This window comes from Oryzias latipes, chromosome 20 (assembly GCF_053564925.1).
Source record: "Oryzias latipes strain Hd-rR chromosome 20, Olatipes_Hd-rR_3.1".
NCBI lineage: Eukaryota > Metazoa > Chordata > Actinopteri > Beloniformes > Adrianichthyidae > Oryzias > Oryzias latipes.
This window is the reverse complement of record NC_136256.1, coordinates 7,075,934-7,092,439: the sequence shown is the minus strand read 5'-3', so window position 1 is coordinate 7,092,439 and position 16,506 is coordinate 7,075,934. Positions and strand designations below refer to the sequence as shown.

The following is a 16,506-nucleotide window of genomic DNA, read 5'->3' as shown; positions in this document are numbered from 1 at the left end:
GATTAACAGATTTAAACACGAGAGAAACGAAGACTACCTGTTTTGTTTACATGCTGTCCGAAGCGGAACTGCGAAAGTCAACGCCTTTCATGACGTCACAGGTCATATCGGGTTCATTTCCAGCGTGCGCTGTAGCGGCAGATCCAAATCTCTGATTCCTTCGAAAGATGTCTATTATTCATATGCTTCGGATTTTTTTCGACGCGAACTATTGGTATCATTAGAATCAGCGTTTAAAGGGCTTTTTTATTTGACAAAGTTGTTCAAAGCATGGCTTCCACACTTTAACGTTAACAACGAACAATAACGATGTAATCAATATTGCCTCGAAGATCAGTCACCATTGCCAAATATAACATATTGACATAGAAAATAAAGAATAGAGGGGAAAAAAGAAACAATGAACATAACACACAAATAAATAAAAACATAAGTAAAATAAAATAAAGGAACATAGAAAAAATCTAAGTAGTCTAATACTAGTTAAGTTAGGGGTACTCGTGAAGTTTGTATTTCTGAACAAAACTAAGCAATTTCAAGCCATTCTTCTTTTTCATATAATGAAGTGATTGAAAGCAAAAACAGAGCTCTTTATTAAATGTTATAAAAGTGATTTGGTCTTCAAAACTTGACCTCACCAAGATGGCGGTGCTCTCCTCCCATGAGGAACCACGTGATGTCTCCTCTAGTGATATAACTCATTTGAAGGACCCTGAAGGACCCCGAGAACATCCGGCAACCCGAGAACATCCGGTACCTACACCGGTGTGTACGGGCCTTTAAGGTGAACCTTTTGAATAAATCGTCTTCATGTGTTCATAGCAATTTGCAAAACCATGTTTACTAAAAAATTAATCAAATCTAAATTTGCACACATTTCTCGTGTTTATATTCTCAAAGTTTGATCTTACATAGAAAAATAAGTCCAGTTTTGTAGAATGAAAAAGATCTGCCCGTGATAGCACATTTATGTAATTCTGGCAAACTGAATTAAAATTTTCATGTTTTGCCCTCAAATAGCTATACAGACTTAACATGAAAAGCAGATTTAAAAGAAATCAGACAATTATTTTTAATTCAATTAATCAATGTTGATGAATATGCAAGATTACAACATGATAAAAAAAAGTTGTCAGTTTTCCTTCAACAGCTTTCTAAGTTGGACCTGTGTGCTTGGTGACATGAGTGCCATCGATATAGAAGAAGGATTAGCATCTATCATTTTCATAACTCTTTGTATTGCCAAAAAAACTATTTTAATAAATTGGAAAAACAAGAAAAATATAAACATAAGTCAACACAGAAATCTGCTGTTTGATCATATCAGCTTGGAAAAAATGTCAGCCCAAAGCTCAAGTAACTTTGAAAGAATTCAGTCTCTCTGGTCTCCTGTGGTTGACTCCATGACTTAGGGGGTGGAGGGCTTGGTCGTCGCTGCTCCTTGCCCTTCTGCCGTGGTTTGGGGTGGGGGTCGGGGCTTCCGGTGCCTGGCGGGGGCGGTGGGGGGCTCCGTTGGTCGGGGGGTCGGGTCCGGTGCCTGGGTGGGGCGGGCTGGGGCGCTGCGTGGTCCTCTGGGCTTGGGTGTGGGGGTGCGTGGTGGGGGGGTGGGGTGGTGGTCTGGCTTGGCTTGGGGGGGTGGTCCCTTTGCCTGTGCTGGGGGGGGTTGGCGGGGGGCCCTGCTCGGGTGGGGGGGGCCCAGCGGCGCCGGATGGGCTGCCCATCTGCACCTGGGGCTGGGATCGGCCCTTCCCTGGCTCTGGGACGGGACGGGACAACCCTCTCGGGGCCCCCGGTCGCTCTGGGTGTCACCCGCTTCGGCTGCGGGGTCTGGGGTGGGGTGGGGTGGGGGGCTTGTCGGCCCTGTCCTGTGGGGGGGCGTTCTGGGGGGGAGGGGGGCCCATTATTAGTACGGGTCGGGGGGGGCTAGCGGGTCGGGGTCTCCGCTGAGGCAATCAGTGGTTGCCTCGGCCGGTTGGCCTCCTCGGTCCCGTCGAGGCCTGACCAGAGCTCTTCTAGGGCCGGCGTCTGGGGGTGGGGGCCTGGGCTTGCTCCGGGGGGGGGCGACGCTTTCTGGCTCCTCTCTCTCTGTGTGGGGTGGGTGGTGCCGGGCCTGGGGTGTCGGCGCCTCCGGGGGTGGGCCCCTGGGCTGGGTGGCCCTGGCCCCTTTGCTGGGGGTGGGCTGGGGGACGGCTGTTTGACCACCGGGGGACAGTCTACCAGCTGTCCCCAACTTACCCCCTTCCTTATATAACCTCATATTAGGGTGAGGGGGTGGGGGGTCTAGCCTGCGATGCGCCTTGGGGGGGGGGGCTACTTGGGAGTGGCCCCCCTCCTATGGTTGCCGTATGGAGTGGGCCCCCCCTCTTTCGGTTTTATTTGCACCTTAGACATGTAGGGTCCTTGGTAGGGGGGGTGCTTGGACATCACTGCAAGCAAGCAGCAGATGTCCTCCTGGCACCCTACCCGCCAATTTTAACCGCACCTTAGACATTTAGGGCCCCTTGGTGTGGAGGGTGAGGGGACATCACTGTGAGTAATCAGGAGATGTCCCCTTAGTGCCCTACTCGCCAATTTTAACTGCACCCCCCTTAGTACACACACCCCTCCCCCTTCAATATATACATTCAAACATAAACACACACACATGCACACAAACACCCTCTCAAACACCCATACACGCACACACATTTTACAAGGAAGGTGGGACCTGGGTCCATCTGTCCCCTACCCCTTCCCTGGTGGGGGGTGCGGGCCCCTTGGCGATGGCGGCCGTGTCCCTTGGGTGCCGGCTCCCTGGGCCCGGCGGTGCTCTCTCCGCACGGTGGGGGGGTTCATATTACACCTGAGCCGGGGGTGTTCGTGTCCCTGGGGGGTGGGTCCTGGTCCTTGCCCCTGGACGCTGGGCCCCGCCAAACTTCCAACATGGCCGAGCCTGGTCGGGCCATATTTATAACATCCCTTGTGGGCCGCCCTTTTTTCCCCGGGGTTCCCCCCTCCTGGGCGGGGGCGGCGGGCCCCTGCCTTGCTCCTACCTGGACCAACCGTGGGCCGGGTGGGTGGCTGCCTGGAGTGCGGAGCGGGTCTCCCTTGGGGGGTCCTGGCTCGTACCTGGGGTCGGGGCGGGGGGATGCCCGGAACTCCTGGGTGGTGGTGGGGTGCTCGTCTGGGGCTGTGGGCGTCCCTCTCCGGTGGGGCCCTGCGTTGGGCTCTTCCGGCGCGGCGGGGGGCTGCTTTCCTGGCTGGGCTGGGGCGGCGCTCTCTTTCCCTCTGCGCCTCCCTGCTCTCTGGCTCTGGGGGCCTCGCGGCGGTCCTGCTGGCCCTGGCCTGGGTGGCGGTCTTGGTCGCCCGGGGGGCGGTTGTTCCCTGCCTGTTCCCGTGTGGCGTTGGGGGGGCTCCGGCTGCCGCTGCTGCTGCGGCGGGGGTATGGGTGTGGGGGTGGCTGGGCACTCCTCCTCCTTCTTTTCACATTCCACCATCCATTTTAGAAGAACATAAACACTCACCTGAGCACAGGTGTTAGCTCACCTTTGCACTAATAGTTTGCATGATTGAATGAATGAAAGATTTCACACTAGTTGGTTTAAAGGCATAGGTATGCGTTCGTGAACACTATCTGTTTTGTGTGCATGTTGACATGTGGACATTTTTGCGGCTAGCAGGTGTGTTGATAATATTTGAGTGTGTGTGAACAGGCCCCGCCCTTTTTGTACTACATTTGAACCGTACCGTAACGATAAACAACCAGTAAACCTGCCTGCTCTATGCTGCTTCATGGTCTTACCCCCCTTCCCCTCCTATTATCACCCTCCTACCCCCCCCTCTCTCTAACGTCCCTCTCTCTTCTTCCCCTCTTTCCTTTTCCGTCCGGTCCAACACCAAAGATTTTCAAACATGATTGAAATTAATAAAGTTTGGCCTCAATTACAAAAGGGGTTTATTCAGACATACCTTTGGTTTGTCTGAAGATGAATAACCCCTCTTGTTAAAATAAAATATGTCCAACACAAGAGGCCCTCAGCTCTCATCTGTTTGCCTAGCTGTTGGACAGGACAAGTTAAAAAAAAAAAAAAAAAAAAAAAGTTGGACCTGTGTGTATCGGATTGTGTGCCGACAAAAGACATGTCAATCAAGGGAGGATGATAAAAAAATTGTAAAAATTACTATATACACTTTTTTATTTTGATGGCTTGTGATCTAGCCACACTTCCTTTGACTGATTGGTTGCTTACAGTGTACTCAAGTGGTATTGACATGGTACTTTGGTACATGGAATTTACTGGGTACTTACAGGGTGTTTACATGGTACTGTTTAATAGGACTTACTGGGAACTTACATGGTACGTGCTGTGTATTTATGTGGTACTATTTTGTTCATATTTGTGTGGTACATACTGGTACATACTAACCCTAACCCTAACCCAGATGAATACGCAGCAAGTACCATGTAAGTACAGAGAAGACACAAAAAGTACCATGTAAGTACCCAGTAAGTCCCATAAAAAGTCCCATGTCAATACCCTGTAAGTACCCAGTAAATTCCATGAAAAGTACATTGTAAATACGCTGTAAGTACCCAGTAGCTACACAATAAGTACCATGTAAATATCACTTAAATACACTGTAAGTACTGTACTGTAAAAGAAAGTGTTACCAATTTTTTTACCAATTTCTTACCAAAGTAAAGAGTGTTACTTTGCTCCCTGATTTTCTTTCTTGTTCTTCATACAAACATGCATTTGTTTTTGGTACCAATAAAAGACAACAGCCTCTGGTTCTAGAGCAGGGGATTCAAACTAATTTTCACTGAGGGCCACATCAGCATAGCGGCTGTCCTCAAAGGGCCAGATATAACTGATACATGTAACTAAATGTAATGAGAGATAAATGTAACTATTCCCTAATGTTAAATAACTGATTATTTATTTACTATAAATTTTTAAAGTGATAATTACAGTTTTATAGAAAACATATGTTTGCTTGTTACTTTAGCATAAATCGATAACACTTTATATTAAGATTCCTTAACAAGCTTTGTAACACATTAACAAGCATTATAAATGAATTTATAGGGTGTTAGTAAGACACTTATTAGTACAATAAGTCTAATAAGGTTTATTAAATTACTTGGTTAACACATTTACAAGCATTATTATTAGGATGTTTTCAAGATGCTAATGATGCATTTATTGATATTATAGGTGCCTAACAAATGTGTCAGTGTTAATAAGCTTAATAAGATTTATCAACAACCTTTGTTAACAAATTAAGAAGTATTATTATTGATTTGGGTTCTAGTAAGATATTTATTAGCATTATAGATGTCTGACACAAGCCTAAGTGTTCATAAACTTAATAAGTTTTATTGACTAACATAACAAATTAATAGGCTTTATTAATGTGTCAGATGCTAGTAAGATATTTATTAGCATTATAGATGTCTTGCAAATACCTGAAAGTGTTAATAAGATTTATTAACATCTAAAGTCAGACCATTGTCTTCTAAATCCATATTACTAAACTGCTTGTAAGCTTTGCAAATGTACCAATTACCGTAAATTCCGGACTACAAAGCGCACCCAATTATAAGCCGCACCCACCCATTTTCACGTATTTAACTACTTTTAAACATATACAAGTCGCGTAAGAGTACAAGCCGCATGTAGTAGGCAACACGGTGAACCTGAAAAGTCACGTCCTGACTCCCAGAGTAAGTGTGATGCATTAGCACACTGTGGGAGGAGTCAGCCTTGCCTCAGGCTCATACATGTGACTATACCCACATCTGCCAAACAGCATGGACCTCTATTCTGTTCACAAGTTCCTCAGTTATGGTTTTTTATTTATTTATTTATTTTAGTTTTTTTACTTATTGACAATCTAGGTATCATACATAAAATTACAAACAGTAACCATATAATCAACATTACATCCCTCAGTTATGATGAGGAAATTTACATCCGCGATTCCCCATTTCCCATGAGTCTTAGGGGCCAAAGGCGGGGCCAACGCCGGGCTCGCCACACTGTTGTACGTGTTTAAGAATGAGCAAGTATCAGCAGTGCATGGAGGGGTGAACCGGAACAGCTGTCCTTCTGCTTGTATCGCGGCAGCATTATGGGAGTAACAGGGCTGGTTAAAAAAACACACCGGTAAAATAAAGCAGCGACGACTGAAAAGCACGCCTCAGCGCAATACCAGCGCCTCAGCGCGGCGCGTGCCCCGCGCGCTCCCCTTCCTATCTTCTCCGACACCTCTGGCCAGGGCGGCTCCAGGGAGGAGCAATAATACTTAATACTGTAAGTTTTGTGGATGAGGGGCAGATGCGTTGTAACCTGTGGGAGCCATCAGACTGCCATCGGCCCCGCAGCTCTATGTGATGAGCAGCAGGACATGTCTCCAGCTCACATGGAGGCTGTGAGCTTTTCAATGCAAAATTCCGCTCAGTTCTTAGAAACCGTTAAAACGATCACGTCGATTTGTGTTTCCAGTCGTGTCCCGACAAAATAAAGGCTCATGTTATTCCCACATATTTACGTGCAGCCAGCCGAGTCACTATGACTCAGAGGTAAATTCACTCCTGAGCATGCGCTGTTCTCTCCGTCACGCAGCTGACCGGCTTTTCCAAACCCGTTGGTGATGGTGGATTTTTTCACGCTGCTTTTAACGATTGCTTTTAACTTGAAAGTTTCATCATATTGTAGCGGCGATCACGTGCACGTTGGGTCTAATGGCACCAAAGGATTCTGGGATGCGGCCGGGCATGCGTGTTTCGTTCTGTTGAACCATGACTGAAGTGTCTAAGACCTGAAGTGAGGTCCATGCTGTTTGGCTGTTTAGTGTGTTGAAAAATAAATGACTTGTGCTTGGTGTTAGAAAAAAATTCAAACCATTCACTGAGTCCGAAAGTACGTACATGGCGGTCGCCAATTAAATCCATCATAGCCGCGTCACTGAATAAGCCGCAGGGGTGTAAGCGCAGGAAAAAAGTAGCGGCTTGTAGTCCGGAAATTACGGTAACTTTGTTAATAGTTTATTAATTGTTTTGCAGCACCTCATCTAAAGTGAGGACGGTTTTTAGCACAAACAACCACAAAGCATAAAGATTGTAAAAAGAACTTTATAAAATTGAAACAGACTAAACATACACAAATCGTTCTGTAAAAGATATATAATAATTCAATTCAGACAAATACATTTTTTTGAAAAACATACAGACTGGTGTTGGATTACTCTAGCATCATGGCTCCATCATGGCTCCATCACCAGGAGACAATTCTCTGCATTCAATGCCAACTGCATTCAACCACTGTTGCCTTGCTTCAAAGTCCACTAGAATGTTGTACAAGCCAGTCATTTTTGAAGACCGAAGACAATAAACCTACAGGAGCCATGCTAAAGCTAACACGATAACGACCGACCGGCAGTGTTGCCAGATAGAGTCACAGTTTTCCAGGCCAAAAGTCATCTGAAAACCGCCAGACTAAGCCGAAAACCGCCCAACGGGGGGAGGGGGGGGAGGGGCACGTGACAAGTTTGTGTGCATCATTGTGTAATATATATATATACACATAATAAATAAATAAATATATATATATATAAAATGAGTAAAGTATTGAATATTTCTTCAGTGGACCCCCTTCTTCCATTACTTTTCTTAACCCGCTCTATCCCTGCTATAACCTGCGTGCGGCGTTTTCATTTTTGTGCTGCGCTGGAGCGCCCCGACTATCGTGTCAACTTGCTGCTATGATGACCGTATTTTGCGCTCTCTGTGTATAGGACACACTGAGGAGCGCAGGGGAAAACAACTCTCAGCTGCAGAGGATGTGAACAGGTGAACAGGTAGAGAGGCGGGGGAGGGGCTTTGGCTTCAAACTCTGTCACTGATGGAAACACGGGCGTCAGATTAAGACGCAGCTTTCACTGCGGAAGTTGAAGCAGAGACTTTCTCTGTGATGATTTTATGAACTCAAACATGGAAACATGATTACCAAATAGAACTCTTCAAAATAATAAACTTGATCTCTCCACATTTTCTGTGTCTACCATGCATTGATGTAAACAGACATCGCTTCATGCGGTGATCAGACCATAACTTTAGCTCCGCCCACACGCGCCCGCGGTATCATCCTTTAAAGAACACAATTTCTAAAACGAGGGGCGTTGCACACCCCCAACAGGTTCCAATGACAGAGCCCATTAGGCGTCTCTGCCTGGTGTGTACACGGAGCTTCAGTACATAAGACTCCAACAGGCACAAAGCCTAACGTAGTCCGTTATTATATATTCATGAGGGGAAAAACCCGCCGAACCGACCCTTAAACAGCCCAAATTATGCATATGCCGCCCAAAGCCATTTTCACCCGCAAATTTAGAACCAAAACCGCCCAATCTGGCAACACTGCCAACCGGTACAGAATCAAAGATGGGCGGGGCTTTTTTCGTCACCTGTGTGAAAGCAAAGTCTAAGAGGCCATTCAATTGGCTGAAAGCAAACTTGCTTGTTTTGCTGACTAGTTTGATTGACAGATCCATTAGCCAATGGTGACATTAGTTAACCTGCCCATCTTTGATTCCTTTCAGAATCAAAGATGGGCAGGTTAGCGTGTTAGCTTTAGCATGGCTCCTGTAGGTTTATTGTCTTCGATCTTCAAAAATGACTGGCTTGTGCAACTTTCTAGTGGACTTTGAAGCAAGGCAACAGTGGTTGAATGCAGTTGGCATTGAATGCAGAGAATTGTCTCCTGGTGATGGGATTTGCAATGAATGTTTCACTCAGGATAGATGCTAATACTTTATCCTTATTAGCTATGATGCTAGAGTCATCCAACACCAGTCTATATGTTTTTAATTTTTTTTTTCTGAATTATCCTCATATGAGCTGGAATCTGAATTAGAACTTCAATTTGCTCACTATTTCGTTGCACCGCTAATGTTATGTTGGGGATACAAGGGGCTGTAAGCTAGCAGGAGAGCATGCAAACAGATGGATGATGGGATCAAAAGATGATCGGAGTGGGACATTAACTCTTTTTTTTTTTTTAAAAAGCTGAATATTTTATTCCTAATTGTCATAATCAAAGCTGACATGCTCTGAAACCCACCCTAGTGTCATCGATTGAAATCAAGGAAACCATCAATCAAGGGAAACATGTTTCAGAGTGCAGCAGGCAAAATAGCTCTTGTTATCAGTCAGGAAAAGGATGAGTGGAGTGCTTGAGCAACCGAGCATAAGGACACACAAATGTATTCACAAAAACATGCATAGACATTATCAAGCAGACTCGCGCCCCCTGTGAAATGCTCACTCAGATGAAAAGCTTTCCGTCTGCAGGAGAGACAGCAGCATGGGGGGAATTAGGTTTAATTTTCAGCTCTTGGATTAAAGCTGAATCATAAATATTTAAAGGAGATTTATTCCTTCTAAAGCGAGTACAACAAGGTGACAGCATGACAAGCTATCCAAAAATGTGTTTTTTTCTGCAGTTTTGGAGCTACTGACTCTAAATTACTTTGCCATATTTGTCAGAATTACTGTCAACGTGCAGAGGTGACCGACACATCCTGCCCTAAACCTGATGCTTATATTTTAGGGGTATTTCCAAAACTTTTTTTAAACAAATCACTTCCAAAGCTTTGAATTTACTATTTTTTCTACTGCAGCTCTCTTTACCCATGAAAAGAACCAAAACATGCACTGGATTAGGGGTTATAGGAAAAAGTTTGTGAAGTAAGGATGATATATTTGTGTATATTTGTGAAAATTGACCTAAATAGAAAAAGCTTACAAAAATTCAACTCTTCCTCAGAAAAAGTCAAGCAATGTGCACCAAAATCTTTTGGATACTTGTTTATTTTTAAAAAAGAAATTTGTTTTTTTGTTAAACCTTTTGGGTTTTTTATCTAACTTCTAACAAACAAATTTCGTTTCTAAGTTGAGAAAATATCTATGGAACCCACAAATGGCCTGTCTTGCTTTCATTTTATTATTCATTTTTCTCGTCATGGACATCTACTATCTCGTTATCAAGATTATCAAGACAAGAAGTTACTGAATATTGTAGACCAAGTCCTAAGTGACACGCACTCTTCTCAGGTATGATTCTGTAACCGTGTAGACAGCCTGCTCCCTTCATCTGATCACTAATGAAATTGATAACCACCACTGGACTTGCAGGCACCTGCGCAGCTGCAGCCGGGCCAACCTTCTACTCAAATGACGATGACTGATTTGGACATTGTTTAAGAACACCAACATTAGCACCATCTCCGCTCCGAGCTAGACCACAATAAAAGTAATCAATTGTAAATCGATCAGTTCTCCTTGGCGCTCAACATTTTTTCTGACAAACTGCTGTTTTGCGGCTGACTGTAGAAAAATGAAAAAAAAAAAGACTATTATTCGTTATTACAACATCACCAAATTTGTTTAAAACAAGATAGTAGTTTTTGTTATCAGAAGAAAAATACTGGGGCGCTTGTAAAAACGTGATAGTAGATGGGCAAAAAAGAAAAAAAGGAAGGTAGACTGTTCGCAGCTTCCATAGTAACGCAAGTCACTGATCCGTTAAAAAGGTTTATGGCGTCTGGCAGTTTTAAGAAGCTCTTTGATCCATAGATACAAAGCTCCAAGCTTCATGATGTGAAAATCAGTTGCTTGTTTTAGGCATAGCAAAAATGAGAATAAAAGAAAAGGATAGGAATTCAGTTAACTCTTATTAGTATCCACACTTACCGATGGGTTTGCCAATTAAATCAGTTTACAATGAAGAATAACACTGGCCTGCCATTAAAAAAGTTTTCAATGGCAGTACATAGAAGGTCAGCATCTAACATAAAAGGGCTCCATCCAATTGGTCAACAACATGAAGGGGTCCATCCGATTGGTCAAATGCATAAAGAGATTTATTTGATTTGTTAAATACTTCGAGCTGCCATAAGATTGTTTAAGCACATTTAAGGTAACCATTTATCGCAATTTTCGCTGACTTTTGTGATATGCGTATTGCAGTTTGATAACTCAATGACGTTATACAGTATTTGCAATTTCTTGTGCAGGCCTAGTTAAAAGCAAACATAAGAGATACAGGACATAAATGTGATGCTTGGAATGAATCCTTTGAACATCGTTTTGATAGTTTAGGAAAAGTTTGCCTGTTTTTTTTTTCACATGCATATTCCACATTGTTTTATCTCTGCTTTATTTCTGGATCTAAATTATTTCAGTTTTTTCTAAAGACTTTTGATCTTTGTTTTAAAAATAAAAACTGTTTCATCTGGGTTTTTCTAATTAAAAAACAACGTCTGCTATTTTGAATTGATGTTTTTGTACAGTTTCAGGTTTGATATGGAATTTTTGTGTAATTATAATGAAAAAAGTTGTATTAAAAGAGAGGCTGAGGTTAAACTAAAAAGATGGATTTCAAACATTACTTTAAAAAAAAGCTGTAAAGTCTCACTTCATACATATTTTGATGTTTTGTGAAAGCATTCCCAGTTGTCTTTTAATTATGATGATTCTGTTATTAACCAAAATAATAATTAAAAAAAAGATTTGTTTTCTAGGACCGTTTCGGCAGAGAGCCAGTAGTTCATTAGAAAGTTGCCTCCAAGTTGTGGGTGGGACCACTAACAGAGTAAGCCCACTCACACATCCCATCATCCATCTGTTTACATGCTCTCCTGCTAGCTTACAGCCCCTCACTCCGATATTGGTGAGCAAAATTGAAGCTATCCAGCCGTACAGTTTTGATCCAAATTCCAGCTAAGACGATGAAAACACAAACATGCGTGGATCTATTTGTATGTAAGTGGATGCATCGGAATGGAGCAGAGCAGGGAGACTGTGGCCCACCGACCTTAGCAGCTACGTCACACCTACAATCATTTTCGATTGGCATTTTTTGTCTGCTCTTGATTCATAACAGTTTGAATAAAGAAATACTTAGAAATGCAATTTTGAGCTCTTTTGTTTTTGTTTTGTTTCCACATATGTGATCCATCATGAGAAAATGTGGTACAAGAACAGGTTAATAACAGCAAAAACCTAATTTTATGAGAGTGGGTCTTTAAAGGTACATTAGAGGAAATTTCAAAGTAGAAAAAAAAATAATGTCAAAGGTTTGGAGTAACAGAAAGAAATACTTATGGAAGCGATTCTGTAGCATAAATAAAAAGCAAAGTCAAAACCAGAAATGCTTTTTCACTTTCAAAATGAAGCTGCATTTTTTGACTCAAAAATAAAATGAAAAAGCAATCCACCAAAATGCTTTTTCATTTCCTTCCTCAACACAGCTTATTCTGTCACTTAATTAAAATTAAAATGGTATTTGACATTTCATTTTCAAGACGTTCTCTGGTAAATGTGTAGCAAAATTCATTTAGAAATGTCTAATTTGACATTTAGATAGAAATGCTTTTTAATTTTCAAAATGAAGCTGCATTTTTTGACTCAAAATTAAAATGAAAAAGCAATACTTCAAGCTTTTTCATTTTATACTTCAACACAGCTTTTTCTGTCACTTAATGAAAATGCTCATGAAAATGGTATTTGACATTTCATTTTCAAAAAGGTCCCTGGTAAATGTGTAGCAAAATTCATTTAGAAATGTCTAATTTGACAATTAAAATGGATTAACAGAAATGCTTTTTCATTTTCAAAATGAAGCTGCATCAAATGAATCAAAATTCAAATGAAAAAGCAATATATCATTTTAATTTTGAGTCAAAAAATGCAGCTTCATTTTGAAAATTAAAAAGCATTTCTATTAATCCATTTTAAATGTCAAATTAGACATTTCTAAATGAATTTTGCTACACATTTACCAGAGAACGTCTTGAAAATGAAATGTCAAATACCATTTTCATTTTAATTTTAATTAAGTGACAGAATAAGCTGTGTTGAGGAAGGAAATGAAAAAGCATTTTGGTGGATTGCTTTTTCATTTTATTTTTGAGTCAAAAAATGCAGCTTCATTTTGAAAGTGAAAAAGCATTTCTGGTTTTGACTTTGCTTTTTATTTATGCTACAGAATCGCTTCGATAAATACTCAGCAGGATGTTTATTTTAGTTGAGTTAGAAGAAAGAAGAAACCAAAAGCCAGGTGAGTATGACTTGTATATCAATTTATTGTTGCAGGTTACAACAGAGAGCACAGAAAAAGGAAGAGACTAACAGTGCATGAAGCCAGCTTTCATAAAAATATATAACACAGACAGTCAGAAAAAAAAGAGAAGTCTTTTTGTTCCAACATGTTTACACTGATGTTCTTTTTACTCGATTAGGTTTGTGTAATGGCACACTCACGCAATAGCTGTGAAAGCATCAGAAATGTTGCTTTCCATTGATTTTGAATGAGGTGAATAAGGCCAAAATGTTAGTGGAAGGAAGTTTTGCTAACAGTTGTTGTTCAGGAAAGTGATAATTTTGAGGAACCGACATGAGAGTCAGCCAATCAGATTACAGGACTGAAGGACCAATGGTGCCTACTAAATAATATTTAGGCTTATGGCATCCCTGTGTGTTCACAGAAAAAACAGATACTCCAAAGAACAAGACATTTTGAACACCAAGCTTTTCTGAACTGGTGCTGTGGGAGTGCATCGTTAATCTCTTTAGTTCTGCACGTGTGCAGTGGAAAACCCGTAAAGCACAAGTGAGGAAAGAAAATGGAACAGCAGTCAAAATATGCAGTTTTCTTTCAAAAACTGCCTGTCAAAAGTCTCCGGTGATTCTCATCAACCCAGATTACAGGGTCCCAGGAAGGTTGCCTTCTTTTTGTTGTTTTCTTTCCTCATACACAAAAGAGAAAAGCTAAAGAAAAAGGAGGGAAAATATGTATGGAAGAATGTATAACAGACAACAAAGCAGGAGTAGAAACAGTCCTTTGCTAAGATGATATTTCATATCACGTTTGATCACAACAGCAGGCTGGTGGTGAGGTGTTGACTGATGAGCCTCACAGCCTCTTGAAGAGTATCAGGCACAGGGACTGCTGGATGCTGTCTAAGCCTTGCAGGTGGACTGTATGAGGACATGAAAGTGTGATCTTACTGTCGGCAGTCATGTTAAAAAAAGCCTAAGGGAAAGATCAGCGGATGTGCAGAGGTGGATTTAAATATGAGAAACTGCAACAATGTTTGGATGTTTCTGAAAGTAATTTAGGCAGATAATATGCAGAAGATAAAAGTTAACCATTTCACATAAATGAAGAACTGTCACAAATCAGAGGTTAGTATTCAAAAAAGATGTCAGTTTGCGTTTTTACTAAGAGCTTACGTTATGAATTTTTGTAACATATCAGCTCTTTTGTTTTGCCATACATATAACAATGGTGGAATAAAGAATAATCATCATAAGTAACTCCTATATAGTAAAAATGTGTAATTGTAGTAAAAAAGTATTAAAAAAACAAAAACTCAAAAAATTATTCTATTGAGTGGGTTTCGTCAGTCTAACCTCATTGTTCTAGTGTTTTGAGACAAGTATCAGTTTAAAACGTGTACTAGAGGTCATGCTGTACTAAAGCAAACTTTGACATGCACTACATCTAAAAAGTGGGGCTCATATGATAAAATCAAAAGTGGAATTTGGAAATAGTTCACTATTTAATTACATGCAATAAAAATATGTTTATTCGTTTTCTAAACTGATTAATCCAATTTTATGCAGGTCCTGACGAGAGTGTTTTAATAACTATTTGATCAAAAAATAACTAAAATATAATGGTAAACTGCTTTTTTTTTTTAAATCAAAAAGAATATACTGGAAAAATCAAACTAGAAAAATTAAAGAAAATAACTTTCTCCTGCTTTTTTCTAAGACCTGTTAAGTACGAAATCAAGCAAAATGAATCACAGCGGGTCGATGTGTTATCTGGGGAAATACAGAGTTCAGAATATAGGACTATTTGGAGTGGCGTTCTGCTGACTTTTGTTTGAATCCTCAGACTTCATCCCTCATGTTGAGCAAAGGAAACATTGGACTTGAAAGCTACAGTACCTACATCTGTGCATTGCATAGGTAGTGGAACAAAGCGCAGAGAAGCAGAAGCACAACTGACTGACAGTCATCATGGAAATGGAGACAGGTTCTAGTCCTCTGAAGCAGGGGATTAGGGAAGCAGAAGAGAAAAGAGAGTGGTAGAGGAAGAATGGGATAAAAAAGGAAGGTAATGAGAAGAGAAACATGTAAAAATAAAATAAATTAGAAAAGGTGTGCGGCCAGAAAGAAAAGTAAAAGAAAAAAATAAGAAGAAAGGGCATCAATGTAAAGAAAAGGGATGAGAGAAAAATGGGGAGGAAAAGGGGAAAGGAAAGATAGCAGGTTAGTAGCTTTTCAAAATAAATGTAAGTCATTCAACAGATCTCAAAAACATCACTTAGAAAACAATCTTTTCACTAAATAGTCAGAAAATAGCACACACTATTCTACAAGAGTAACAGGAGATGTTCAGAAGTGCCATGCAACTGAAAGGCCATGCAACATCTCAATACTCATTTACACAAATGTAATGTGGCTCTGTCAGGATTTAGTTTGTACTCTCAATTCTCTGCCCCAGTTACTACTTATATCGCCTGTGTCCTCTCCCAGGGGACGGCTGTAATAACAATGATAAATGAACTCGGTGCTCTTAAACCAGGCTGAAAAATCTAGCTGTTTGACTTGAATTAAAAAAATAAATCTGCTACACCTGATGGAAGGTAAGAAAGCAGAGAGAAGAGAGCACCAACTCAACTTGTCTACCTAAAAGACATGCATACAGGACAGTTCTGTAACCATGGTGTCATGCAAACTGTTGAAGACCGCCGCTTTGAACCGCATCCCTTCATGTCAATGCTGGCTGTCCTGTAAGGGTGTAACGATATGCTAAAATCTCAATTCGGTTGGGTTCAGAATTTCATGGGGCTCGGTTTGGTACATTTCAGTTCTGTACTGCTGTTTGACAAATCTGCCTGATATGAACTGCTATTTTATTGGTAATTTTTGTGTGTGTTTTCTGGCTGGCTGGCTGGCTGGCTGGCTGGCTGGCTGGCACATTTTTTCGGTACAAATAGGCATAAAAAATTACTTGCAAAATGCATTTTTGGTTTTAAATAACAATAAATAAATTGACCTATGTAGGTGATATGCTTTTTAAATAAGAAAAACTACTAGTTGCCAGGAACCAAAAACACTGGCCTGAAAAAACATTATAACTTGCACATATTTTTTTCTTGTAGACCCGATTGTTACAGTCGGGTGATGCAGTTTTAAGTTAGTTTAACAGATTGGATGTGTAAACTTTGGCATACGCTATCTTTGTGTAACAATGTCAACACACAGCGTTCGACTTATCCAATTGTCCCTTCCCGTAATGGATGTTGACAACAAAGCCAAAGTGTCTCCCACACAGGAGAGCATAAGACTCATGGGAAGTGTGAAATCTTGTGTGTTGAATCCTTCACCATAAGTTACAGAGCTGTGAAGAGAAGTGAGGTTTATGTTGTTACGTTGTTCGTGTGTTC

The 16,506-nt window shown here is 41.3% G+C and overlaps 1 protein-coding gene across 16 annotated transcripts in view; it reads right to left on the bottom strand.

The window, feature by feature from the left end:
* LOC101173180 (uncharacterized) overlaps positions 1 to 16,506 on the bottom strand; it is a 200,672-nt gene that overhangs the window by 104,829 nt on the left and 79,337 nt on the right. Inside the window, exon 3 of one of the 16 annotated variants that reach the window (XM_023950298.2) lies at positions 15,006 to 15,100. The exons of the other annotated variants lie outside the window; for them this stretch is intronic. Within the exon in view, the coding sequence (XP_023806066.1) occupies positions 15,006 to 15,075 (70 nt within the window). The 5' untranslated portion in view covers positions 15,076 to 15,100. The remainder of the gene's footprint in view (positions 1 to 15,005; positions 15,101 to 16,506) is intronic. 16 annotated transcript variants of the gene reach the window in all.